Source organism: Physeter macrocephalus, chromosome 11 (assembly GCF_002837175.3).
Source record: "Physeter macrocephalus isolate SW-GA chromosome 11, ASM283717v5, whole genome shotgun sequence".
Classification (NCBI taxonomy): domain Eukaryota; kingdom Metazoa; phylum Chordata; class Mammalia; order Artiodactyla; family Physeteridae; genus Physeter; species Physeter macrocephalus.
Genome location: NC_041224.1, coordinates 143,383,990 through 143,399,263, shown reverse-complemented (window position 1 = coordinate 143,399,263; position 15,274 = coordinate 143,383,990). Strand labels below are relative to the sequence as shown.

At 40.7% G+C, this 15,274-nt stretch overlaps 1 protein-coding gene across 2 annotated transcripts in view; it reads right to left on the bottom strand.

Annotated features, from left to right (window-relative positions):
• Positions 1-15,274, bottom strand: part of SYT16 (synaptotagmin 16) — a 127,989-nt gene that overhangs the window by 33,456 nt on the left and 79,259 nt on the right. For both annotated transcript variants that reach the window (XM_028496098.2, XM_024117666.3), the window contains one exon: positions 1,604-1,816. In XM_028496098.2, the coding sequence (XP_028351899.1) occupies positions 1,604-1,816 (213 nt within the window). The remainder of the gene's footprint in view (positions 1-1,603; positions 1,817-15,274) is intronic.

The following is a 15,274-nucleotide window of genomic DNA, read 5'->3' as shown; positions in this document are numbered from 1 at the left end:
CCAGTTATGACAAAAGTTGTTGCTAATTCCAGGAAGGGTGAGGGCTAGAGTGTTTGTCAGAACTCTCAGAACAGCAGCCATTTGTATAAATCAAAATCTAGACACTTGGGCTTCTGGGAAATGGGGCCATTAGCTTTAGAATTAAACAGGGGATCAACTGCTATTAACTTTCATTAGCTAACATTTGCCCTCTCAGTGGAGAGAGAGGAATGCTGTGGTGTAACAGCAGAGAAAGAGAAAACAGGAGAGGGGGCGAGGAGATGACATAGGGCCATTAGCTACTGCTACTATGCTTTGGTTACATCGGGAGTTTATCTCCTGGCTTACCTGGGGCTAAAAAGAAGAGCAATAAAATGTTACGTCGGCCCATGCCAACAAGTAAAATTACATGATGGTCAGCAAATTATTATATTCCTGCTGAAAAATAGGGTTCTTTTTGTTTATTTTCCTTTTTTTCCCCCTTTGTTCTTTTTCTGCCTGCCTCATCCACATCACCAAATCAGAAATTTCTTCTCTGTTATCTCCTCTCAATTCTGCGCTCTCCTCTTTGTCTTTCTACTACTAAGTGTTGAAAAACAAGGAAGGTCAACTATGCCCCCATTGGTTGGACGGACCACAGGCCCAACGGAAAGAAGGAGAAGATTAGAGAACACAGTCATTTAGACCAGGTCACTACAGTGGACAGGATGACATTTTCTCTGGCTTTTTACCAAATACACTTCACAGACCCTTCCCTGTTCCAATGTCCTGTGCCTGTTCAGGGTTCTGGACATAAAGGAGTTGGAGAGATGCCTGACCTTTGCTGGGGAAAGCACTAAGAAATATCATACTGTTCTTTTCCTAGGTTCTTCTGTGTGCACGGTGGGGAGGGAGAAGGACCCTTGACAAGGCCTACCCGCAGTCACAGGCTGTGCTCACCCTACCTCTGGGCGTCCTCCTCTCCCTTTGTGAAAGGTAAACTTACTATGAGATGGAGGCTGGAGTAAAACCTGCTCTGACCCATGAATTCTCACACGGGCTGGGGTCCAGAAACTACAGGGAATGAGGGAGGGTGTGCCGGGCATGTGTTGTTTGAAAAAGGTTATTTAATATTATTATAACACATATTTTTATTTGGAAGATAAAACACACCTACTGTTTTAATATTACAAACTATTGAAAGTAAGGCTTCAAAAATCTGAGGTTACATAGATATATGGAAAATAGACTCTACGTTTCCAAATGGGAGGAAAGGCACAGAAGTGCAATGTCAGCAGACAGCTATGTAAAATTTTTGCCCTCGTCAGAAGGGAACAAGATTTTATAAAGCTTGGTGAATACCGTTATAGTCATTAGTGTTCAAAATGTACAAAGCAGTAACCTACGAGAAAGGAAGGGATCCCACAAGTGAGGGTCAAGACTTTGGCACTTCTGATCCTTTCTCTCCGCATGAGGCTGCTTGTGAGGTTTGAAGCAGCCCTTTTGCCCTGTCCCAGGCTCTGGGTCCTGCTCTATTTTTCCTTTTTCTCTCTGGACTCTTAGATGCAAGTGCAGTGACTCAAAAACATTCTTACCATTAGACATCCCTGGTCTAGATAAAGGAAAGGTTTGATGCAAAGAATACCTTCGCAGGTAGACACTTCTGTGCTGGCCTCTTCGTGGGTGGAAAGCCAGCAGCTGGGTTTTGGTTTATGCTCCAGTCCTGTCTGCTTTCCTTTCTCAGATGCTCCTGAGCGGAAACTCCGGGACCGGGACACAGAAATCTCAAATTGTTTGATAACCTCCTCATCGCTGTCAGAAGATGTGGGCAGCTCCTCATCATCTCCAAAGTTGTTAACTGGAAGCAAACAAGAGCAGTGAGTCTCCTGCGGGGCCCATGAGAAAACAGAGATAGATAATCTGGAGAAATAGAAGAACACGGCCAATCAGTCTGGATCAAAGAAGACTGAACCTGGGTAGAAAGAATTCAAAGCACTTTTGAAACACAAATTTGAGTCCACAGGAGTGAAACAGGAAAAGAAAGCTCAGGAGGGGAATTAGAAGTACACGGCTAGAACCAAGAGAAACCACTGGGACACCCCTAACTAACATAATGAGCCCTCTTGTTGAGCTGGACATCCTGCTGATTTGTTATGTTGCTGGCATGTGCTCATGATTGTGAACAGGATAGCAATCCGCCCATGTGCCTTATGTGTAGTTCTAGTCGATGATGACGGAAAATACTCTCTTCGCCTCATCTCAGTTATTAAAACATACAGAGCCAAGCCCCACTTCAGAGAAGAGATATTAGCAACTGAGATCTTCCCCAAACTTCCAGTTTTGACAAGTGGCACCACATTGTATGGGTTTAAAAAATTAATAAATAACTAGTTTCTATTAGAAAGGCCTTTCTCAGCACCAATGACTCAACCCAAAGACCCTTTAAATTATTCGTACTACTTTTCCCACCCCAGCACACTGCTCTGTCCTCTTTGTTTCTCCAGCAGGCCGTGATAATGATCTTTTCTGCCCTTGCCTGTGTTGTTCCTTCCACCTGAAACCCTCCCTCCCGCAGGTGTTTACCTGGCTGGCTCCTCTCACCACTGAGGTCTCAGCTTGACTGTCACTTCATTCTAAACACTTCTCTGATCATCCTCCTACCTTAAGCAGTTCTGTTCCCAGTACTAATCATCTTTCCTTCTTTCTTTCTTCTCCCCCATAACTTCCATGAAAATAAAGACATCAGCTGTTTTGTTAACGGATGTCTCTGTAGTATGTAAAACAATGCCTGCTGCATAGTAAGTACTTAATAAACACTTGTTAAATGTTGAATAGATTGGTGAATAGCCAGTATTTTCTCCCAAAACCCTGAGCAGCGCTCCCCCCCGCTCCCCAACAACACTCACACATGGTTTCCTGTGCCTGGAATATGCTTTTCCAGCCCTGTCTAGACTAGTCAAGAATCTAGCTCACCATTCAGGTCTCAGCATAGACATCATTTCTTCCAGAGAGTCCTTCCTTGACCCCTTAAATCAAGTGCAGGGATTTAAGGCTCCTTCCACATGCTGTAAAATCACTCCCTGTCCTGCCCTGTCAGTGCTCCCTCCAGCTCTGTGGCAGAATTAACTATTTAATTGCTGACCATTCCACCTAACCTGTACATACCCTGAAGGTAAGGGGCACATCGGACCGCCCACCTTTGCATCCCTCCAGGCACTATCTCCGTGCCAGGCGTGTGGCGGGCTACTCTGTAAACATTTGCTGAATGCGATTTGGAAACGATAAATAATGGGGAATTATTTTTTAAAGATTTCCTCTTTCCATCCAAAAGTCACACAGTGGTTCCTGGGAAGGATATGGTTGTTAATTCACAGATGGGTCCTGAAGATCACTTCTGAATCAGAGGCTAAGAAGAAATTAAAAAGCAATATTTTAAGTGAGAGAAAATACTTTAAACACCAGCCTGGCCAAAACATTTATTCTCTGGCTTAAGAGTTGATTTTCCTGAGGCGCTTTGGAAATTAGTAATTATAACGGACTGAATGTTTTTCATGTGCCAGGGGCTGTCCTAAGCTCCTTATACATATCTCACACAAAACCCCTATTACTGTTCCCATTTTCCAAGTACGAAAATTGAGGCAGAGAAAAGTCTACAACTGGCTGAAGATCGTACTGCCAGGAAGGGGAAGAATCAAGATTTGAATCAAGTCAGCCTGTCTCTAGAGACTACGTTTCTAATCACTCTGCTAGAGAATGGGAGAGAGATGGCAGAAAGAACTCTTATTCTCTGTGCTCACATTAGCTAGCTGAGTCTATATGGCCAAGTCTCTTAACCTCTCTGACCCTGTTTCTTCATTTGTGGAAGAAATATCTTCACTTTATTTATTTATTTATTTATTTATTTATTTATTTTTGCGGTACGCGGGCCTCTCACCGCTGTGGCCTCTCCCGTTGCGGAGCACAGGCTCCGGACGCGCAGGCTCAGCGGCCATGGCTCACGGGCCCAGCCGAGCCGCGGCATGTGGGATCCTCCCGGACCGGGGCACGAACCCGCGTCCCCTGCATCGGCAGGCGGACTCCCAACCACTGCGCCACCAAGGAAGCCCTATCTTCACTTTTAATGTCTGGATAATTTCCCAGGTCTTTTCTAGATCAAAATTCTCCGACTCCAAACTTTCTACCTGACAGGCACCAACATTCAATCTGTTTCTCTCTTTTATGGAGCAGCTGATCCATGAACATAAGAGCATAATATTGTTTTCAGCTCACTCAATTCTATTGTTGGCTGTGACCGGCCCCATGGTAGGACCTGAAAAGCTAAGTGTTAGAAAAGGTTCCATTGCTGTCTCAACAGAATACCATTACAATGGACAGTCTCCTCACGTCTCAACGTGCTGGGCATAGTGCTCTGGCATGGGATGGACCATCACATATGGAAGATACCCAGAGACGAACAGGACCAAAACTAAACTCTCTCCACCTTTAGAGTATAGGACCAGCTACGCACCTGGGAGGTAGTCAGGGAGATACAAGCATTGGTGAAGTGGCTGGATTAGACATCCACTGGCACTTTTTCCAACTCTGATATTCCATTCCATTTGTATTACTAGGCCAGTTTTTAAAAATGTAAATAGTCAAAAGTCATCAATTTTAAATTAAGTGAGTTAGTCCATGGGTATTTCCTCATGTATAAAATCAGGAACAAGAATTCATTAATTTACCAGTATGTGGTCCTTGATTTTTTTTCAGTGAGTCACTGATCATCCACAGAGCACAGATTCTCCTCACTCGATGTAAGAATCATAACAGTAATTATAATGCTTCCCATTTACTAAACATATACCATATGCCAGGCATCTTCTGGGGACTTTGCATATATTATCCCATTTAATCATCACAGCAACACCATGAAGTAGGGATGATGATTATTATTCCCATTTTAGAGACAGGAAACAGAGGCATAGAGAGGTTAAGTGACTTGCCCTAGGCAACAAAGTTAGCAAAGTAACAAAGCTGGGACTTGAATACAGAACCTCTGTTCTTAGTCACTGCACATATCATCAAACATCATTGCATCAGGACACTAGAGCCATATCTAGCTTACTTTTCAGAGTGAGGTGAGAGAGGGTTCTACCTTTCCACCCTGAAATCTGCCAGGAGGTTGCTTCCTTTGTGAGAAGAGAAGAGTAGTGGAAAGAAGAGTCAGTCCATGTGAGAGTGAACACACTCAGGCTGCAGTGTAACTGGCCCATTGCTCCTCGGGGGATTATAAATGCAACTGCACATGCTATGCTAAGCCTCAGTCCCCAAGGATCTCAGGGAATTCTCTGTTTAAGAAGGAAACCTACCATCTCTCCTAAAAACAACTGAGCAGCAACAGAAATCAATAGTGGTGCTATTATTACAATAAAAGCAATCCCATATAAAGCATTTATCATGTTCCAGGCACTGTTCTAGAATCTTACATATGATAACTTATTTACTCCTTACAACAACCCAGTGAAGTCAATACTTTATTATCCCCATTCTGCGGATGGGGAAACCGAGGCACCATGAGGTTAGTAATTTGCCACAGTCATAACAGTTAATAAGTAGAGGAACCAAGATTCAAACCCAGGTGGTCTTGCTCCAAAGTCAATATTATTAATGACTACATTATGCTTCCTCTACCACCTGCTTCTTCAAGGAAAAAAATCCAGGTTAAAATCTATACAACTGTGTTTGGTTACTAAGACGATAAAATCACATAAGTTGGGCTAGAAAGGATTTTCATGAGCATCTACCTGTTCCCTCATTTTCACAAAAAGAAACCACAGCCCAAAGAGGCCAACTGATTTGCCCATGGTTATATTATACCAAGCCAGGACCAAACGGAGGTCTCCAGGTTTCCAGGCCAATGGTTTTGCCACATTATTTTCCAAGCTCTCTCACTGGTCAGTTATTTTCTCAAATTTAAATTTTGACTCTTACCTTTTTGAAAGATCCCAGCTGCTACTTGCCTTGTAAGAGTCTGTGTCAACAACTAAACAGCTGATCTGGATTTCATTCAACATAAATCTTTGAAAATCACAAAGTCTCATCTAAGTTGTAGCACTTATTTCAGACATAAATAAGATAGTACTTTCTGAAACACTGTATAAATACCAAGTTCAAACCCCTTTCAAGATACGCACTTGGGAAAGAGCATGATGGAAATCTGTAATAAAATCTTCACCTCTTTATCTAATTAGCTTGCTAAAACAACAGAGAAAAAGTTGCACAAATGCCATGGATGTGAATACATCTTGAAGTTGAGATTGTCCATTTCACTCAATCACAGAATGCAGGAGATCTTAGACACTCCCGCAGTATCTACCACCAAAGAGAAGTAGATTCTTCTGCAATCTTTCTGATGCATGGCCACCCAGCTCCATCCCAGTTCACACATTACTGAGTTGCCACTGTGGGCTTCTTGCACTGGCAGGAAGTTCATGACTTTGACAGAAAAAGAGAGTTATCTGTAGACCCATCAATACCGAGTCTCTACATCAGTGCCATCAGAATATGCCTCCCTCTGATTTTTTTTTTTTTTTTTTTTTTTTTTTTAACTTTTTGCCGTACGCGGACCTCTCACTGTTGTGGCCTCTCCCGTTGCGGAGCACAGGCTCCGGACGCGCAGGCTCAGCGGCCATGGCTCACGGCCCCAGCCGCTCCGCGGCATGTGGGATCTTCCCGGACCGGGGCACAGAACCCGTGTCCCCTGCATCGGCAGGCGGATTCTCAACCACTGCGCCACCAGGGAAGCCCCTCCCTCTGATTTTTAGTGAATTTTTTTTTCTGGTAAAGAGAGGCAGAGGAAATGCCATCTTCATCTTCCACAATTAAGAGGCAGGAAGGCGGGGCCCCAGTGCCGCAGAAACTGCCTGTCAGTCTAACATCAGTGAAGGCTAGGGTGGTTAAGAGTGCAGAATCTGGAGCCAAGCTACCTCAGTTTGAATCTGGGATCTTCCATTTGCTGGTCTGAGATCTAAGCAAGTTCCTTAATATTTCTGAACTTCAGGGTCCTTGTTTTGATATTCCTTATTTCTTAAAGTTGTTGAGAGGACTAAATGGGATAAACCATGTCAAGGTACTTAGCATATGCCTGACATATCATATGCTAAAAATGTTAACGATTATTATTATTCCTCATCATGGCAGTGCCCTATGTGGAAACCCTTCTAGGAAGCCTCGCATTTACATGCAAAAGGAAGAATGCCTGTTCTTGCAGGGTCTGACTTGAAAACCCATCATTAGAGCTGCTGTAGGGAAAGGATGAAAGAAACAAGGGCTGGAATAGGAGAAAATTAAGTTGAAAATGTGGGTTGTATCACCTTCCTTCCCTTGCTATATTTTTTCCAAGCCTAGAGGTGGAGCGCTCTGTAAGAGTTGGCAGTGCTGTCTGGATGTGGGCAGCGCTCAACACCTGCTCATTTTGTTGCTTCTTTTAAGGCAACAAAACCACCAACTGGTGATGCAAAGAGAGGATTTCTTAAGCCTGACTGCCGCTATTTTACAGAGGGAGAAAGACTTTATACATGATCAGTGAAGATCCAAGCTTATTAATTCCTTCCCACCCACACAGGAGAAATTAGGTGGAGGGAAGTACTGCTCATATCTTATAGATGGGTTGTAGAGACAGGCGGGGGTGGGTTGTGCTCGGTGGTACGGTACCTGGGTGTCACTTTTAGCTACAATTGCAGGAATCCCTAATATACCAGATTTCTCAAATACCCACGGCAAATGTCTGCCTAGGGTGGTTGGATAAGGATAGAAATAAGAACAAGAAGTTGGTTAGGGTGGGATAGGGAGGGTGGGAGGGAGACGCAAGAGGGAGGAGATTCCAAGCCTAGAGGTGGAGCGCTCTGTAAGAGTTGGCAGTGCTGTCTGGATGTGGGCAGCGCTCAACACCTGCTCATTTTGTTGCTTCTTTTAAGGCAACAAAACCACCAACTGGTGATGCAAAGAGAGGATTTCTTAAGCCTGACTGCCGCTATTTTACAGAGGGAGAAAGACTTTATACATGATCAGTGAAGATCCAAGCTTATTAATTCCTTCCCACCCACACAGGAGAAATTAGGTGGAGGGAAGTACTGCTCATATCTTATAGATGGGTTGTAGAGACAGGCGGGGGTGGGTTGTGCTCGGTGGTACGGTACCTGGGTGTCACTTTTAGCTACAATTGCAGGAATCCCTAATATACCAGATTTCTCAAATACCCACGGCAAATGTCTGCCTAGGGTGGTTGGATAAGGATAGAAATAAGAACAAGAAGTTGGTTAGGGTGGGATAGGGAGGGTGGGAGGGAGACGCAAGAGGGAGGAGATATGGGGGTATATGTATATGTATAGCTGATTCACTTTGTTATACAGCAGGAACTACCACACCATTGTAAGGCAATTACACTCCAATAAAGATGTTAAAAAAAAAAAAAAAAAGTTGCTTAAAGTGTAAAAGCAGAAGGGAGGGTCAAAGGTTGACAACTGCCCCTGTCAGATCCTAAAAAAAAATGATCACATTTTTAGATGCATAATCCAGCCATTCTTGGACTCAGGCAGGATAGGAAAAGATTTTTATAAATCATCAGCCTTGATTTTTTTCAGACTATGCTTTGTGGAGGTCTGGGTTTCCACAAAGGAGCTTCAATGCCACCCACAGTAAAAGTGGAGATGTGGGTAGTTGCACTGAGCAGGTTGAGCTATACACCCTGTACAATCAGGGCTGTTTTGCTTTAAGACAGTTTATATTTTTATAAGATTCTGTTGGGAAAAAAATAAGAGTCCTGACTTTTTTTTTTAAGTTTGAAAAACATTGATATAACCCAACTCCCTCATTCTACAGAATAGAAACTAAGGCTGAGACTACTTAAGGCACGTACCTATATGTCAAGGAGCTAGTTAGTGGCAGAGGAAGGATTACAATCTGGTTCTCCGATGCACACTTGTTTTGTCACCCTACACCTTGTATGAGATGTTTTGACAACTCTATTTCATATATGAACAAAGAGACAGCACTGGTAATAGTTAAATATGAGTTAGTCAAATAGAAAATATTTTACTAAAATTAGTAACATAAAGATCACTACACTAGGGAAAAGTAAGTTACAATATTGAGGATTCCAGTTATGATAACAGCAGAGTAAGAGACTTGAACTAACCTAATAACAATTATGAATTCATGAAAAAAAATTTAAACCAACTATTCGAAGGCATAGAGAGTGAGCAGGAGCAGGAAGAAACTGGAGGGGATCTAATTTTTTATTTTTTTTGCGGTATGCGGGCCTCTCACTGTTGTGGCCTCTCCCATTGCGGAGCACAGTCTCCGGACGCGCAGGCTCAGCGGCCATGGCTCACGGGCCCAGCCGCTCCGCAGCATGTGGGATCTTCCCGGATCGGGGCACGAACCCGTGTCCCCTGCATCGGCAGGCGGACTTTCAACCACTGCGCCACCAGGGAAGCCCAAGATCTCATTTTTTTAAAGAAGGAAATTTCACTGGATGAGATCCATGGTTATACTACTTTTCTGCTGAAAGTATTCCTAAGTCTATGAGGCACAGGGCATCAAGGACTCAGGCAGAAATCACAAGCCTTATTGACTCGAGGTGTCAGAGGAAAGAATTCAAGGCAACCAGAGCATCTGGAAATGGAGAAGGAAACCCCAGAAAAGAGGAATCTACAGAGAGGGAGCCCCAAAATGTGCATATGAACTTAGCTCAAGCACTTGGCTAAAACCTGAACTATGAAAGCATGGGGCAAGAGTCCAAGAAACCTAGAAAAAGTAACAGCTAGAGGGCTAAAAATTTGATTAGACATTTTGGTTTAAGCCTACCTCAGTAGAGACTGCGTTAGGAGATTGAATCTGGCCAAGATAAAGGGGCTTGGAAGACACCCCAGGTTTTCCATTAAAACTTTAGAAGGGCCAACATTAGAAATAAGACTAAGAGTAAAACTGAAATAAGCCCAGCATAAAAAACTATAAAACCAATATAGTCAAAGGAATCAACTAGTAATTTCACTGTGGGCTAAAACAAAAAGCAATATTCTTTATAGGAAGATGAAAGAATCCATTACTTTTACAACATTTCATCCATAATGTCCAGTGCACAATCAAAAGTCACTAGATATACAAAGAAACAAGAAAAATGTGAATCATCAAGGAAAAAAAGCCTTCAATTGAAACTAGCTCCACAATGACTCAGATGTTGGATGCAAAAGACAACACTTTAAAGCACCTACTATAAATAAGTGCAAATAATCAAAGGAAAAGGTGATCATAATGAATATAAATAAGGATAATTTCAGTAGAGAAATGAGAATAATATTTAAAAAACTAAATAAACTTAGAATTGAAAATAAAATCTTCGAAGTTAAAACATTCAGCCGATTGGTTTTGTAGCAGATTGGAGATGGCCGTGAACTTCGAAGGAGCTCAGTAAAAAGTAATCAGTCTGAAGAACATAAAACCTTTGGAAAGAAAATAAACATAACCTCAGTGGACAAGGATAACACATCAAGTTGTCTGAAATATGTGTAACTGGAGTCCAAGGAGGAAAGAACAAAACAAAAGGACTCCCCCCCATGCTTTCATAGTTCAGGTTTTAGCCAAGTGTTTGAGTTAAGTTCATGTGGAAGAAAAATATTTGAAAAACAATGCCTGAGAATCACCCAAATTTGGTGAAAAATCAACATACAGATTCAAACATTTTAGTAATCTAGTTCAAAAGTTCCACAACTAGGCACATCACTGTCAGGTAGCTGGAAATCAAAGAGTAAACAAAATACCCGAAAGTAAGAAGAGAAGGAAAAATGCATTGCATACAGGAAAATAATAAGACAAAGAAAACTGTCTTCTCTCAGAGACATTGGAAGCCAGAACACAACAGAATGACATGTTTAAGTACTGAAAGAAAAAATAAAAAACTGTCAATGCTGAATTCTATATCCAGAGAAATCATACTTCAAAAAGGAATGTAAAATAACCACAATTTTATATAAATGAAAAGAGAACTCATCAGACCTGCATTTCAAGAAATGTTAAAGGAAGTTCTTCAAATGAAAGGGAACTGGCAACAAACTGAATCTCAGATCTAAGGGAAGGAATGAAAAGCAATAATAGCAAAGGTAAATATGTGAGTAAACACAAAAAATATTCGATGTTTTCTTCTTTTACTTCTTCTGAAAGATAACTGAAGAAAGTATATATATACTATTGCATGGGGGCAGGGGATTGATAAAGTGTGGAAAAGTAAAACATGAGATATGAATAACACAAAGGAGAGGGGAAGTAAGTGATTTATACTGTTGCAAAGTGGTGTAATGCTGTGACATAAAGCAAAGAGTAAATGTGAAGTGGTACAATACTAACTCAAAGTGGACTATGATAAACTAAGGATGTATACGTAATTCCTAGAACAGCCATGAAAAAAGAAAATACAAATACGTATAGCTAAAAATTTAATAGAGGAATTTAAATTGAATAGTAAAATAATAGGTGATTAACACAAAAGTAAAGCAGTAAGAGCAACAGAAGATGAAAATCAGAGGCAACAAATATCAATAGAAAACAGCAAAATGACATACTTAAACCCAATAATTTCCATACATTAAATGCAAAAGAAATATCACATTTGAAAGTAAAGATTGTCAAACTGAATAAACAAGCAAGACCCAATTATGTGATGACCATAAGAGACACACTTTAAATATAAATACACAGACAGGTTAAAAGTAAAAGGATTAAAAAGATAAGTTATGCAAACTGTAAGCATAAAGAAACTGATGCAGTTGTATTAATACCAAAGTAGACTTCAAGACAAGAGTTTTACCAGAGATGAAGGATATTTTATAATGATAAAGTGATCAACTCATCAAGACATAAAAATTATAAGTGTGTATGAACCTATTAGCAGGGCTTCAAAATACGTGATGGAAAAACTAATGGAACTTAAAGGAGAAACAGACAAATTCAAAGTAAAGCTGAAGATTTTAACGCCCTCTTCTCTGCAGTTAGTTGATAGAGCAACTAAGAAAAAATCAGTAAGTATACAGATTTGTATTATAACTCAACATACAGTTCAGTTTTGGTGTACAGAGTTCTATGAATGTCAAATAATACCAATATCTACATAACTCTTACAGAAAGTAGAGGAAGAGAGAACATTTCTCAATCCATTTTATGAGGCCAGCATAATCTTAATAAAAACACATGACAATGACATCACAAAAAGAGAAAATTATATACCTATATCCCATATATCATAGTTACAAAAAATCCTCAGCAAAACATTAACAAATGAAATCCAGTAATGTATTAAAAGGATCATACATTATGGCCACATAGGTTTATCCTAGAAATGCAAATTTGGTTTAAAATACTAAAATCAATTGATATAATTCATCAAATTAACACAATAAAAAAAACCAATCATTTCAACAGGCACACAAAAAGTTAACAATATCCAAGATCAATTTCTGATTAAAATAAAACAAAAAAATCTCAGCTTACTAGGGATATTCAACAATCTGAAAAAAGGGGGAATCTACTAAAACTCTATAGCTAACATCAATGATGAGACTACTTAATGAATTTAGCAAAGTCATTATATAAAAATCAATTACACTTCTATATTCTGATGACAAATTGAAAATTTTTAAAATTTTAATTGTTCTCAAAAGATGAAAATACATTAATACTTAAGAATTAGTTTAACAAGAGGCATTCAAACTTACCACACTAAAAGCAGTATTTCTGAGAAAAAATAGAGAAGTCTCAGTATTGTTAATATATTAATTTCCCCAAATTAGTCTATTGTTTTAATGCAATATAAATCAATATCCAAGCAGATATTTTGTAAAATTTGACAATCAGACTCCAAAATGTATAAGGAAATAAAGAACTTACAGTATTCAAAATAGGGACTTCCCTGGTGGCGCAGTCGTTGGGAATCTGACTGCCAATGCAGGGGACATGGGTTCAAGCCCTGTTCCAGGAGGATCCCGCGTGCTGTGGTGCAGCTAAGCCTGCACGCCAAAACTGCTGGGCCTGCGCTCCAGAGCCCGCGAGCCACAACTACTGAAGCCTGTGTGCCACAGCTACTGAAGCCTGTGCACCTGGAGTCCATGCTCTGCAACAAGAGAAGCCACCACAATGAGAAGGCTGCTCACCGTGGTGAGGAGTGGCCCCCACTCACCGCAACTAGAAGGAGCCCACGTGCAGCAATGAAGACCCGATGCAGCCAAAAATAAATAAATAAATTTATTTTAAAAAAAGAATATTCAAAATAATTTTTAAAAAGAACAAAGTGGGAGTATCAACCTACCTGCTCTCAAGACTTATGGTACAGGTACACTAATCAGGACAATTTGCTATTGGCAAAAAGGTAAACTAATAAATCAGTAGAATAGAAGTGAGTCCAGAAATAGCACCACATAAATATGATCCATTTTTTATACAAAAGTGGCAAAGCAATTCAACGGGGAAATTAAAGTCTTCAAAAAAGAATGCTTGAGCAAAATTGATATTAATATGGAACATCAACCCTTACCTCACGCTATGTGTGTGGGTGTAAAAATTAATCATAGATCAAATTGTAAAACTTTATAAAACTCCTGGGGAAAAAACACAGGAGAAATTTTTGTAACCTTAAGATATATAAAAGCATGAACCATAAAAGAAAAAAAGCTGCTGAATTAGACATCAAAATTTAAAACTTTTCCTCGTTGAAGATATTAAGAAATGAAAAGGCAAGACATAGACTGAGGACAAGTTTTTACACACATGTCAGATAAAAGACTTGTATCGAGGCACCAGGAACTCTGTTCTGAAGTGCCTGGTGCCAGGCCTCTGCACTCAGTACCCTTGAGCAAGTAACACTAGACTAAGCACAAAGGAAAAGAAAAAGGCCTCAGCAGGTGATGAGAAAGGCATGAGAACAGGCTGGAAGGAGAATGAGGTACCAAGAGGCCCAAGCTGAAAGAAATAAAGACTTCCAGTACATAACCCTGACAGCAAAGAGCGAAGGAAAAGGGAAGTCTGAGAACTGCAATGCATTCCACTTGAACAAAGGGAAGTTGGGTTGTGATAATATAATTCTGGATTCCACAGAATGTTGTGGCTCAGAGAGGCAAGAGATAAAAGACAGAGAAACAATATAATGCCATGTGGCTGCCAGGGTCTTGGTGCTCCGGCTGGGTGTCAGGCCCGTGCCTCTGAGGTGGGAGAGCCAAGTTCAGAACATTGGTCCACCAGAGACCTCCTGGCTCCACATAATATCAAATGGCAAAAGCTCTCCCAGAGATCTCCATCTTAATGCTAAGACCCAGCTTCCCTCAAAAACCAGCAAGCTACAGTGCCGGACACCCTATGCCAAACAACTAGCAAGACAGGAACACAACCCAACACATTAGCAGAGAGGCTGCCTAAAATCATAATAAGGTCACAGAACCCGAAAACACACCACCAGACATGGTCCTGCCCACCAGAAAAACAAGATCCAGACTCAACCACCAGAACACAGGTACTAATTCCCTCCACCAGGAAGCCTACACAATCCACTGAACCAACCTTAGTCACTGGGGGCAGAAACCAAAAACAACGGGAAATACGAACCTGCAGCCTGCAAAAAGGAGACCCAAAACACAGTAAGTTAAGCAAAATGAGAAGAGAGAGAAACACACAGCAGATGAAAGAGCAAGGTAAAAACCCACCAAACCAAACAAATTAAGAGGAAATAGGTAGTCTACCTGAAAAAAATTCAGAGTAATGATAGGAAAGACGATCCAAAATCATGGAAATAGAATGGAGAAAATACAAGAAACGTTTAACAAGGAACTAGAAGAACTAAAGAGCAAACAAACAATGATGAACAACACAGTAAATGAAATAAAAAATTCTCTAGAAGGAATCAATAGCAGAATAACTGAGGCAGAAGAACGGATAAGTGACCTGGAAGATAAAATAGATAGTCAATCAAGTCCAGGAAGCACAGAGAGTCCCATACAGGAAAATCCAAGGAGACACATGCCAGGACACATGTTAATCAAACTATCAAAAATTAAATACAGAGAAAAAATATTAAAAGCAGCAAGGGAAAAACAACAAATAACACACAAGGGAACCCCCATAAGGTTAAGAGCAGATTTTTCAGCAGAAACTCTGCGAGCCAGAAGAGAGTGGCAAGACATATTTAAAGTGATGAAAGGAAAAAACCTACAACCAAGATTACCCTACCCAGCAAGGATCTCATTCAGATTCAACGGAGAAATTAAAACCTTTACAGACAAGCAAAAGCTAAGAGAAT